The sequence below is a fragment of the Myotis davidii genome, unplaced genomic scaffold, assembly GCF_000327345.1.
Source record: "Myotis davidii unplaced genomic scaffold, ASM32734v1 scaffold982, whole genome shotgun sequence".
In the NCBI taxonomy this organism is placed as follows: Eukaryota; Metazoa; Chordata; class Mammalia; order Chiroptera; family Vespertilionidae; genus Myotis; species Myotis davidii.
In genome coordinates, this window is record NW_006293848.1 from 929,213 (window position 1) to 942,452 (window position 13,240).

The 13,240-nt window shown below is 38.5% G+C and overlaps 1 protein-coding gene across 1 annotated transcript; it reads left to right on the plus strand.

The window, feature by feature from the left end:
• The first annotated feature begins 2,387 nt into the window (after positions 1-2,387).
• On the plus strand, positions 2,388-6,648 carry IL22 (interleukin 22). The gene is made up of 5 exons (XM_006767781.1): positions 2,388-2,573; positions 2,984-3,049; positions 3,175-3,318; positions 4,213-4,278; positions 6,571-6,648. The coding sequence occupies exons 1-5, from the start codon at positions 2,388-2,390 to the stop codon at positions 6,646-6,648; spliced, it is 540 nt and encodes a 179-aa protein (XP_006767844.1).
• Positions 6,649-13,240: the final 6,592 nt, after the last annotated feature.

Consider the following 13,240-nt stretch of genomic DNA (forward strand, 5'->3'; position numbering starts at 1 on the left):
AGGGTGCTAGGGATATTATAATGAATGAGACAGACTAGCCTCCCTTCTGGTTGGTGATTCTGATTAGTCCTTCTTGGATTTGACTATGTAAATTGTTTCATGTATCTAAGATCAACCTTGGGTACAGTCTGTATGAGGCCCGGGGGCATGACTCTGGGCTTGCCCTTTATCTGTGTTGGCTTCTGGGAAAGACTTGAAAATTCATAAGGAAACAACTGAAGAGAAAACCCATTATGATCTGAAGTTATGTAACACACTTATGTCTTCAGCTGTTTTTTTCCCCACAGGAGCAATTTTATTCTATATTCATAATCTCTCCTAATAAAAAATATTTTTGAGACTCCTTGTATAACTATTTACAAATCCATATACAGCCAGAGAGCAGATTTCATTTTAGTGGGTTTTGGTTAAGTTCACGAAAATCTAAATCTTGGACTCCATTCATGGTTGTCCACCGGGGCCATACAGTGAATAATAGACATTCTATTCCCTGTTCAGAAATAATACTGAAGCTGGCAACTAGTACTGGGTCAAATCCCGACTTTGGACGTGCTACTATAATGGCAGTCTCAAAACTACCTCTATGCTTGTTCCCACAGATATTTAGTAAATTATTTAATTACACAGAACTATTTATTCATTCATATGTTCCCACTGAGTACTTCCTGTGTATGTGCATAAAACTGTTTCAAGGTTGGAGGTTAAAAAGTTGAAAAAGACAGAGACTCTTCCTTCAAAAGCATATAATTCAATGATGTCACAACTTATTTTTCCATGGGAACAAAATTCATTATACTTCTCAGGTTCTCAGGCAAACCAACAAAAGCCTATTTAATACATAGACTCGCTTAACTTTGGTGCTAATATCATTATATAGACAAAAAGTGGTCATATCTTATAAAAAGAAAAAATTGGATAAAGAAGAGTTTCATAATTTCCGGCTCATGAACAACCCCAAGAAAATGTTTGGAACAAGTCTAATTTTTATTTACTCTTCCCTACCCTTCCCTTTTGCATAGTTCTCTTAAGGTCATCTTTCCAAATGCTGTATCTTCATGCTATTCTCACCCTTCACTGTGGCTCCTCACTTAGGTCTGTGCCATCTCACAAAATGCTCAAGTTTCTACAGTTACTCACTTTCCTTATTCCAGTTCTTCAACACTCCTGATCTGCAGTAGTTGTGAAGAGAAAAATCTATTGAACTAATTTGTTCAAATTCACATTCCTTCTTCTAGCAATAGATCAGTGCACTTGCTCTCTGCTCCCACCCCTTAGGAGATTTTCCAGTTTAGATTTTAGGTGTCATTTAGAAGTCAGTGTAGTTTTAATAATTTAAAATCAACATATTGCCAGATTCTCTTCTTCAGATAGTCATACACACACACACACACACACACACACACACACACACACACAAATTTGTTATAAGATTTTGGAAACATTATTTTGAGACTTGCGTGTTGTTTAGAATGAGTGCAGGTAAAATTTCAAGATGAACTACTATATCACTGTATTTTTAAAATACTTGCATGTTAAGAATAATAGTGATAAGATTGTTCGACATTAATATTTACAAAGTTAAATTGATATTAATTTTAATTCAATGAAAAAAATTTAAGATATATTTCCATCTATCATAATTGTTATGATCACTTGAAAAAAGAATGGGAGGAAAATAGTGCTTAGATTAGCCAACACTTTTATTTTTAAAGTGTGAGTCTTCTTCAGGATTTAGCATATTAAAAATAAGATAAAAGTGTTTTAAAAAATGGAATTATCTCCAAGATGTCATCATTTTAAAGCAGAAGATATAGGACACAGGTCATTATTTCTGATCAACTCTAACAAGATAAGAATCTATAAAGCTCGAAAGGAAAATGAGTCCGTGACCAAAATGCTTACTCAGTTACTATAAATATTATATGAAACATGGACTCTATAAAGACAAAGCAATTGTTTTCTTTGAAAACTATGTCAGGTTTTGAAAATTCTAGGATTTACCTGTAAAAGCACCGTCTGGGACCTAATAGTGACGTTTTAGGGAAACACTTGCATATTAAGGTGGGAAGGATCGGAGGTGGCGTTTTGTGGGTCCTATGGTGGTTAGGTAGTTCTCAGAAGATGAAACTGGAAATTAGATAATTGCTGATGTCATATTTTTTTACAGTAAAAAAATTGGTGTCCCAAGGGCTATAAAAGCAGCAGCTTCCACCTTTCCATCACAAGCAGAATCATTGAAGCAGGTAAGTGTTTCAGGCAAACTTAGTATGATTGATTCATTTGTTGTGCTACTTCTTGACACTTAATTATCTTCCTTTATGTTCTTGTTTTCTTGATACCAGGTTCTTCTTCCCACTTGCCAATTGCTGGAGTAAGAGTTGTCTTCAATGGCCACCCTGCAGAAATCTGTGAGCTTTTCCCTTATGGGGACCCTGGCCACCAGCTGCCTTCTTCTCATTGCCCTGTCAGTGCAGGGAGGAGCAGCTGTGCCCATCAGGTCTTACTGCAAGCTTAATGAGTCCGACTTCCTGCAGCCCTATTTCACCAATCGCACCTTCCGGATGGCCGAGGAGGTACTCATCTAAATCTCTCTCTTTCATATCTTACCTACTTGGAACCCAAATAGTTCTTACATTTTTCTGCAGAGCACATCTAAGATCTTTAAGAACCCACCATTTGTCTCTACTAGTAGACCAGAGATTATTTTGTCTCATCCTACACTCTTTGGAGATTGGGCTTTATCAGAAGACCTTCCATTTTGGCCTTTAAAATATGTACATGGAGTTTTACCCCCAAAGGAGCCCAGCTGACTATTGATTTTCTCTGGACTCCTCTGCATTGTTTTAAACTCATGCACAATCTGAATTCTTTCCTTAGTCTTCATTGGGCTGCTCTTGGGAGAGGGGATAAAGTACATCTCTACTTACAGACTTTTGTTCTATCTCCTCAATGTCCAAACACTTAGTCTCTTCTTCTCTTCCAGGTTAGTTTGGTAGATGACAACACAGATGTTTCCCTCATTGGAAAGAAACTGTACCATGGAGTCAATGTAAGTCATAGTAGTGATGAGCAGGGCAGTGTGCCATCCATGGTTACTTGGAGTGGTTGTGAAGATGGTTTGGATCTTCTGGATGGAACCTAATAGGATCCCTGCTGTCTTACTTTTATCTGCAGGAGAATGAGCGCTGCAATGTGATGAAGCAGGTGCTGAAATTTACCCTTGAAGAAGTGCTGCTCCCTGAGCTTGATAGATTCAAGCCCTATATGAAGGATGCAGTGTCCTTCCTGGAAATGCTTAGCAACAAGCTTAGCCAATGCGTAAGTTCTCTCAGCTTAATTTCACCCACTCCTAGTCACCTGCCTTCTCTCCTTTCATTTAGAGCCCTTTCCCCTCCAGTCCCCACTGCCTCCTTCTATCCTGGCAATAAGAGGTGCCTCAGTGACACCATTGTAAGAGTCATTTGGAATCACAGAGTATTTGCTTTAATTGAGTGATATTTTGAGTTTATGGTAATGAATAGGGTCTGAAAGACAAGTACATAGAAGGCTCATTTGTCCCCGGGAAAAACAACTCAGGTTATGTGAGATGCAAAAGGTCTTTGAACACCTAGATGTGGAAATGGATCCACTAAATAGAAATTAATCAAGGGAAGGGATGGTAAAGAGAGAAAGAGGGAAATGGGAAGGTTTAATGTTCCATGGTGGGTGGGCAAAGACTCCTCCCCTGTTGATGTCATGGGAAGTGATAAAATCAAAGGTGTGTGAATTCTATGCCCCTGAACATTTAAAACTATGAAAAAACTTTGAGTGAATTGGGCAGAGCAAAAGGGACCTAGTACCTATGGAGGGGGGTCCACTGTTCACAGATGATGTTTTATGTCTGTGTCTTGCTCTGAGCATGCATTTTTGATGGGGTACAGATAGGGTTTTAATCTTGACCACATTTGCATAAACCACTCTACTCTTTCCATAAACTTAAACCTCAGTAAGATTTCCCAAAAGTGAATAAGGGAAATGACTGGATTTTGGTGTCCAAGGGAATTCAAAAGCTTAGAAAATTTAGGTCACTAGTGAAATCTAGGTCATTGTGGGCACAAATGCTAAGAACTTTAACTCCAGGTGAATTGTAACATACCTCAGTTGGGGATGCTGAGATTCATAAAGTATCAGTACAACAATGTTAAAATAATTACTCTGCTTTTCATTTTCTAGCACATTGAGAATGATGACCAGCATATCCACAGAAATGTACAAAAGCTGAAGGATACAGTGAAAGAGGTACTACTAATAACTATTAATGCTGAATCATTAAGTAGGAGAGACAAATGTTTTTCTTATTTTTCCTTTCTTTCTTTTATCCCCCAAGTTATGATTTTTTTGATTCTTCTACCATTAGGTTGATAATTTAGGTATATATGGATATAGATGTGTGTCTATATTTCTAAATCATTTGCCAAATTTTTCAAATCATAGAATTCTAGAACTGTATGGGAAGTTAGGTTGTTTAATCTCATCACCCATGCTCTGGGGATGACCAGTGGCAGAGCCTGGGCTAGAATGCAGTTCTCTTGAATCCAATCCAGGCTAGCACTCTTTCAGCAGCAATAGGTATTAGTTCTAGTATTATTAATTCTTAGGGAAATGTAAGATTCTTAGTAGTTCATGTAATCTGAAAAATCACTTGTTCAAAACAGAAAAGGGCCTGGGAGCATATTTATTTGAAGTGATTTTTAAAGCCATTAAATTTGATGATTTAAAACTTGGAGAAATAAACCCAGACCAACTGTAACAAAAGAGCTTGACTTGAATGTAGGCTGAATTTCTGGAATGATTAATACTTATATTTAGTTACCATAATATAATACCTGATAGCTATTGATTTGAATTTAAAAGCAACCCTCAATATTTACATAGTTTTAAATAAATAAAAATATTAGTAGTAGGTTTATTATAGTAACATGGAAGTTAGAATTGGAAATCTTTTCTTTCTCTGTCCCTTTCCCTTCATTTCTACCCTCTTCTCCACCACAATAAGTCCTTAGATGGACAGTGAGCATCTATCTGGTGTAGGCTAGTGTATATTTCTACAGTGAATGATACTATCATGTGGCCTATTTGGGGAAAAGAACAGCAGTAGAAGGCTCAGACTACCAATTGTGACTAATCTCAAAACCAGAAGAATGATTAGTTGCAGCGAAAGTGATGCTCTTGTAAGCAGGTACAATTAAACCTGAGAAACATGAAGGCTCTAGTGGATGAAAATTTCAGCAACAAGCATAATGACAATTCCCCTCTTTTTCCATCTTGATTTTTTTTTTTTTTTTACAAAAAGTCTTTCTTCCTGAGCATAACTTAATGAACATAATGGTTGTAGCCTTTGTAGTTTTTGACTGTGAAGCTCAATTCTCTTGTCATAGAATTACAGTCTTACCTAGATGTGTAGGGATGAGTATTGGCATGCCATAGCCAAAAAGTGCTTTGCCCTTCTGGTTTGAAAAAATCTCTGATGTCAGTTTACTCTGTGGTCTTTAGAAGAGTGAAGTGTGTGAGAGAGAAATCTGATGGTGGTCTGTGAGAAAACAGATATTTTAAAGCTTTTCTCTATTTTGAGAGAATCAACTTTTACATGTGCAATAGGTTGCCACATGGAAAAGTGGCTATGCTGTTTTTACCCTGTCACTCCAGAAGGCATAGGCAGAGCAGATGAATGTTGTTGAACATGAAGAAAAATTGGTCAGCGCTGTCTGAAAAGGGTGGGAAGTCTTGGGAGGTAAAAGCAGAGAGCAGGCTGTAGTAGAATGGATGAAAAGACAGTAGGACAAGGACAACTAATTTTTTTTCACAAATATCCCATGGCCTTAATACAAAGGAAGAGTGGAAAGGTGGAAGAAAGCAGGAAGAGAAAGGAGAGCAAAGTATAGAGGACAGATGAATTTCAGAGGAGGGTGCTTTGAACTTGAATTTGGACCCTCTTCCATTGGGTTTGAAAGCCTCGTTCATATACTACTTGGAAGAAGAAGAAAGAAAGAATGGTAGAATCTGTATTTGGCTTTCTACTAATTAAAAGCAACTGAATAGGACTTATTTGATACTTTCACAAAAGTGAAAACCTGTTTCTTTTCTTTTGGCAAGAAGGTGAGAACAGAAAACCTCATGCTTATTGGTTAATGTATAGTTTTGATTCAAGGCAACTGTTGTAAATAATTTATTGGTCTTAGACAGTTGTAGGGCTATGGGGGTAGGGAAGGCCTAATGGGTGGCACTCTGGGTCCCCTGTCATAGCTCCCATCTGGCTGCTCTGGTTAGGAAGTGGTTTTACAACTTCATTAGTATGAGGTACCACAGAGATTGATACCTCTTGGTGCACTCTCAGTTCAGATAGCCATAACTGTAAGGGCTTTGGCAAGTCATATTATATTATTGCTGAAGGGATTGATTTTTAATTTTTTTACAAAGGCTAAAACTTGGTTTCTTTTCTAGCAACCTAACCAAGCCACTTTCTTCTAATTTGTCCCTCTCTTAAAAATATGGTGAAAGTACTCAAATACTTGTGTTTTCTTATTTTCACAGCTTGGAGAGAGTGGAAAGATCAAAGCAATTGGAGAAGTAAACTTGCTGTTTATGTTCCTGAAAGAAGCCTGCATTTGATCACGGAAAAACTGGAAAATGGAAAATAACTCTTCTTGCCTGTGGGAAATAACAATAAGATCCCAAAGATCTTCTTTTACCTAAAGGAAAATGGGAGGTCACACTCTATAATCAAGGATTTGTAAATATACAAACCCCTACTTAGTTTAAAAAAGAGAACAATGTCACTTGTGTCCATAAGACCAGAAGGTAGCTCTTCCAAGCATAATGAGATTAATTGCTAATTGTAGTTGGCATTTTATACACAGAAATTCATTTTTAAGCAATTGAATGCTGAATGGTCCATTCTTACAAAAAAATTGCTTCCCATTCCTTTAGGGAGAAAAAAACAACTTAAATAACTTTCTTTTCAAAATTAAGACTTTATATTTATAAGTTTATTTATTGTTATAAATATCATTTTATTTATGTCATTTTATTAACATGGATTTATTTATAGAATCATGATATTGCTACTTAATTATAAGACTAATATTAATATTTATGACAATAATTATGGCTCGCTGATATGTTTATTTAAATTCAATAAATACTTTGATATCTTAAGTTTTGTGGCTTTGTGATTTTTTCTTTAATATGATCATCGTTATTGTCATCATCGTCATCATCACCACCATATTCCCATTTGCTGAATGAGCCATTTGCTCTCCTTTATATTCCTGCTTTCTTCCACCATTCCATCTTTCCACTCTTCCTTTGTATTAAGGCCAAGGGATCTTCATGTAAAAAAAATTTAAAATTTATCTTGTCCTACTCTCTTGTCATCCATTCTACTGCAGCCTGCTCTCTGCTTTTTCCTCCAGTGACAGTAAGTTCATACCTCTCAAGGTTTCCTTTCCATTTCAGACAGCGCCGACCAATTTTTCTTCATGTTGAGCTTTCTCTGAACAGCATTCACCTGTTCTGCCTATGCCTTCTGGAGCGACAGGGTAAAAAAAGCACAGCCACTCTTCCACGTGGCAACCTATTAAACATGTGAGAATTGATTCTCTCAAAATGGAGTAAAAGCTTTAAAATTTCTGTTTTCGTATAAAAGACTTTATTCTTGAGTCTAAGCAAATGAGGTGGCCATTAGCATTATCCCCATCTTACAGATGAGAAAACTGAATCAGAGCCATGTTTAAAACATTGTGTAACTATACGTAGTTGATCCTGATGGAGCTCAGTCTATCTGGTTTTTGGGATCTCTGCTCTATTGCCTATATAGACTTATTATGTTGATTCAGCATGTGATTCTGAAATAAAAAGGTAAGAAATGGAAATGAACCCATCTGTGTTGTTAGCGATTTGCAGATAAAAGAAAGGAGTGATGCTACTGGGGGAGAAATAGATGGAACCTCTATTGCTGTAGGTGAACTGCTTTAGTTCTAGATCAAGCCTGTGAGGGGCACTCTCTAGTTTTCCTGTAAATCAGGAAATAAAGCAAAGGGGGAGCTTACTGAGCTGGAGGAGTCTATCTGCTAGTGGAGTTTAGCACTCACAGACAAGTCTTGTGTGTAGAAGGGGAGCAAGATGTTATGAAGCACACAGAAGAGAGAGAGAGCATGAAGGCTGCACATCTTCAAACTTTGTACAGAAAAGAGAGCAAAGAGGTAGAGATAAAAGTTGGATTACCTAGAAGAATGAACAAAGGACGCCAGCACTGAAGAATCTATAAGTCTTTCCACAGAAGGTGAAAGTTAGTGGGCAGCTATCTAAAGTGTTTCCTTTTCCAAAAATTCAAGAACCTTGGTTTTATCCTTTAATTCATTCACCAATTGTTTGCCAAGTTCTTGTGGGATTAGGTCAAGCCTGGTGATAATTGGTAAGCAGTATCAATTGTAGGTTCACTTGTAGATAAAGTGGAGCTAATATTTTTGGGCATGGCCTTTGAATGCTGAGAGGTACGAGAACTAAACTTCAGAGATGATAGAAATAAAATTACCCTGTGATAAGTTGGTTTTAAGACTCTTTCTTCTGCCAAATGCGTCTAAGTGCAATGCCTTGAGCAAAATTTGATATTGTACTTGTTTTTGACCAATATTCTAGAAATAAAAACATAAATGGAAGACTACTACTCTTAAAATTGGATTTGTGACTACTTCCATCCTAGGGCAAGGAGGCTGAAAAACAGAGATTTAAATACTGAATACCAATGAGCATAAGGCATCAGGTGCTAGGATCTTCATCAGTTTGTCTTCATTGGTGACAAATTTGGCAGTGATGTGAGATGGTCCAAGTTCCTCATAGGTCTCTCCACAGAAGGTGAAAGTTAGTGGGGCAGCTGCAAGGGAGTCTTGACACAATCATTAGCACTTGTAGCATTCTTTTTTTAAAGCATCAGTGGCAATGGCTAGCATTTGGCTGGCACTGTCGGCACTGCTCATATTCTTGCCATTGGTGGAGGTCTTGGGTGTCGCCTCTCCCAGTAGCAGATGGCAACATCCAGGTATTAAAGAGGACTAGCCTGGGAGGCTGTGTGAGACACAGCACCCTGAGACACTAACCATAATTTAGGGCTGACGAGAAGCTGCTGGAGGGTTTTGAGGATGGGAAAAACTTGATATGACTCATGTTCTATAAAGATCACTATGGCTATTGGATAGAGAGGAGGCCTGCTGTATGTGATTGTGGGGCAGGGAGTAGGGTTAGAACAGAAGCAAGGTCAGAACAATAGTCCAGGGAGGGAAGGCAACTGCACTGGAATAGATGGGAGTTGAGTCAGAGAAAATGTGTGTGTGACTTACTGTGGCACTCAGCTTGGGCTGCCCGGGAAATGAGAGCTATGTATAGACCAAATGCACTAGCAGGAAAAATAATCCTTTCGTTTTTCTTCTGATCCTTCACTTACACTGTAGTATTCACTAGCATGCAGTGCTGCATGTGCGAATTAAAGATAGACAGGTGATCTTGTTCTGAAAGGACGTTGAGATTTGAGTGAAGACACTTCCATCAGAAGAGAAGAATGCAGAGATCGACCCTGAACTGAGGTCCTCTTGTCTCAGAGGCAATCACAGTTACAGCAAGTTTATCTCTGTACTCTCCTGTCAAGGAATGCCTGTTTTTGAAAAACAGATAGAGAAGGCTGAGATGACTGATGACAGGATCTCTAAGAGGAAATTGCATTACTGCTACACCAAGAGGCTAGATAGACTAGAACCGGACCGGGTGGATTTGCTGGATTGTCTTGTCAATTTGCTTGATAGTCTCGCTAACAGAAAACTGCATCAATCCCAAAGAGACAGGATCATCAAGAACTCCATTTCCATTTTGGAAATTAACCCCTTATCAGGTGTATCATTGGCAAATCCCTTTTCATTTTGTTGATTTTTTAATTTTTTGCTGTACAGAAGCTTTTTATTTTGATGTAGTCCCATTTGTTTATTTTCTCCTTAGTTTCCTTTGCCCTAGGAGATATTTCTGCAAACATATTGCTATGAGAGATGTCCGAGATTTTTGCTGCCCATGATTTCTTCTAAGATTTTTATGGTTTCATGACTTAGGTTTAAGTCTTTTATCTATTTTGAGTTTATTCTTGTGTGTTATGTAAGTTGGTGGTCTAGTTTCATTTTTTTCCATGTACCTGTCCAATTTTCCATTTATTGAAAAGACAGTATTTACTCTACTGTATGCTCTTGCTTCCTTTGTCGGATATTAATTAACAAAAGGAAGACAAATAATACAATTAAAAAATGGGCAAAGGATGCCAGGCTGGTGTGCCACAGTGGTTCAGTGTTGACTCAGAAACAAACAGGTCATTGGTTTGATTTCTGGTCAGGGCACATGCCTGGGTTTGGGGCTTGATCCTCAGTAGGGGGCATGCAGGAGGCAACCAATTGATGATGTTTCTCTCTCATTGATGTTTCTATCTCTCTATCACTCTCCCTTCCTCTCTTTCTAAAAATCAATTAAAAAACAGATAAACAAACAAAAATTGGCAAAAGTCCTAAATAAATACTTCTCCAATGAGGACATACAGATGGCCAAGAGATAGAAAAAGATGCTCATAGTAACTAATCATTAGAGAGATGCAAATTAGAACGACAATGAGGTATCACCTCACCCCTGCCAGAATGGCTATCATCAGCAAATCAGCAAACGACAAGTACTTGAGGATGTGGAGAAAAGGGAACCTGGGTACTCTGCTGGTAGGAATGCAGACTGATATAGTCACTATGGAAATCACTATGGAGTTTCCTAAAAAAATTAAAAATGGAACTGCCATTTGACCCAGTAATTCCATTTCTAGGAATATATCCTAAAAACTTGAAACACCAATATATGCATCCCTATATCCATTGCAGCACTATTTACAAGAGCTAAGATCTGGAAACAGCCCAAGTTCCCATCAGTAACTGAGAGGATAAAAAAAGTGGTACATTTACAGCATGGAACACTATGCAGCTGTTAAAAAGAAGGCTCTCTTTCACTTTAAGACAGCATGGGGAGTATTATGCTAAGTGAAATAAGCCAGTCAGGAAAAGACAAGTATTACACAATCTCACTTATATGTGGAATCTAATGAACAAAATAAACTAACATACAAAATAGATCTAGAGACATGGAAGCATGCAACAGACTGACAAATCTCAGAGGGAAGGGGTCGGGGAGCGAGAGATTAACCAAAGAACTTATGTGCATATATGCATAACCCATGGACACACACACAATAGTGCTGTGAAGGCCTGAGGAGAGGGTAGAAGTGGGCTAGAGGGGATAAATGGAGGAAAAGGGGACATCTGTAATACTTTCAATAATAAAGATATATTAAAAAAAATAAACATGCTCCATTTCCTTAGGAATGAGGGTTTAAGTAACTTTACCAGGTAAAGGATTCCATCCAATGGAGGTGCAGGCAGATAGAGGGTAAAGGGAAAATGTAATGGATAATGAAACAAGGAATTTATGATTATTTAATTTAGATTCTATAAACAACTATAAAAGTAGGAACTATAGCAGATATAGTTTCTGTTAATAAATTATTTTCCTATTTTTTCCTCTTTCCCCTCTTTATCTCTTATATGAAGAACTAGAGGCCTGGTGAACTAAATTCGTGCACGGGGGGTGGGGTAGTCCCCTCAGCCCAGCCTGTACCCTCTCCAATCCAGGACCTCCCGGGATTGGGCCTAAACTGTCAGTTGGACATCCCTCTTACAATCCTGAACTGCTGGCTCCTAATTGCTCACCTGCCTGCCTGCCTGGTCACCCCTAACTGGCCCCCCTGCCAGCCTGGTCGCTCCTAACTGTCCCCGCCGCTGGCCTGGTTGTCCCATGCAGCCTGCTGTTCAGTCATTTGGTTGTCCCTCACTAACCCCCTGCTGACCTGGTTGTAGGCAGCCATCTTGTGAGGGCGTGAGGGTTAATTTGCATATCGCCTCTTTATTATTATATAGAATACTTGTGGGCATAGCACCACATTGACATCATCCTAGAATGATACAGTAGTTAATTAGATTGTAAGTATTTCCTGTGTTGGATACATTTTTCACCTAAAGACAAGAATGGATGCTGAGACAAAAATGATGAATAATTTCAATCTGGCCCTCTAGATCCATCTGCTGTTCTTTCCCACTCCATTTTGTGTCTGAGAGGCTGACATGTATGAGTTGCCTCACATATGTGCTTGCTCTCTGGCTTTTGATAGCATCTAACAAGTGGGAAAGCTAGTAGTAGTTTGAAGAATGAAAATAAGGTAAGAGTGATTATTCCTCTGGAATCTTCCTGCCAGATTGCCATGCAGGCCAGTTGTATATTTCTACAGAGAGCTCCCTGCAGACAGCCCTCTTCCATAGCATTCTCTTTCCTGGTTCTGGAAAATTCTCTCAATCCTGTTCCCTAACAGGCTTCTGGCTATTGTTAGTTTCAGAACATTGCACTACTTCTTGTAGGGTTCCTTAAACTCTTTCCACACCTTAAAAAAAAAATCAATGCCATAAACTCTTCTCTGTGACTCAGTTTGAATGTAATAGAAATTTTCTGCTGGGATTCTGATCTATGTATTCCTTTTCTCACTTCTATTCCTCCCCTGAATCCTGCCCAGCAGCAGGATGGAGCCTGCTAATTTAGCTGAGATCATTTATAGACCATATATAGAGCCAGTTTTTGGCATATCTGAGTTGTGTGTAAATTTTTACACAGCAATAAAGTACTAGTAAAATCAGAAACAATGGTAATACGGCTTCTAAAATTAAAACACGTTCTTTTAAAAATATTTTTATTGATTTCAGAGAAGAAGGGAGGGAGAGAGAGAGAGAGAGAGAGAGAGAGAGAGAGAGAGAGACATCAATGATGAGAGAATCATTAACCAGTTGCCTCTTGCATGCCCTCTACTGAGGATCCAGCTGCAACCTGGGCATGTGCCCTGACTGAGGATCAAACTATGACCTACTGGATCATAGGCTGATAGTCAACCACTGAGCTTCACCAGCAGGGCTAAAATACACTCTTTAATTTAAAAAAAATCCTATTTCTCCAAAAGATTTCTCCATGAGAAAATAGAGGTGCTTAAGTCAACACGCAAGTATCACCTAAAGGAACTAAAGAGCCCTCTTCTTCCCTTTGAATCAGGAATCTCTTGTTTCTTTCTGAGGCCCTCCCCTCCCCCTGCCTTGGG

What these genes read in the sequence shown, in the direction of transcription:
- IL22 (XM_006767781.1), top strand. Translation starts at nt 2,388, where the DNA reads ATGGCCACCCTGCAGAAATCTGTGAGCTTTTCCCTTATGGGGACCCTG. An exon ending in AACTGTACCATGGAGTCAAT is followed by an intron (nt 3,050 to 3,174) that starts GTAAGTCATAGT and finishes TTTTATCTGCAG; the next exon opens with GAGAATGAGCGCTGCAATGT. An exon ending in GCAACAAGCTTAGCCAATGC is followed by an intron (nt 3,319 to 4,212) that starts GTAAGTTCTCTC and finishes TTCATTTTCTAG; the next exon opens with CACATTGAGAATGATGACCA.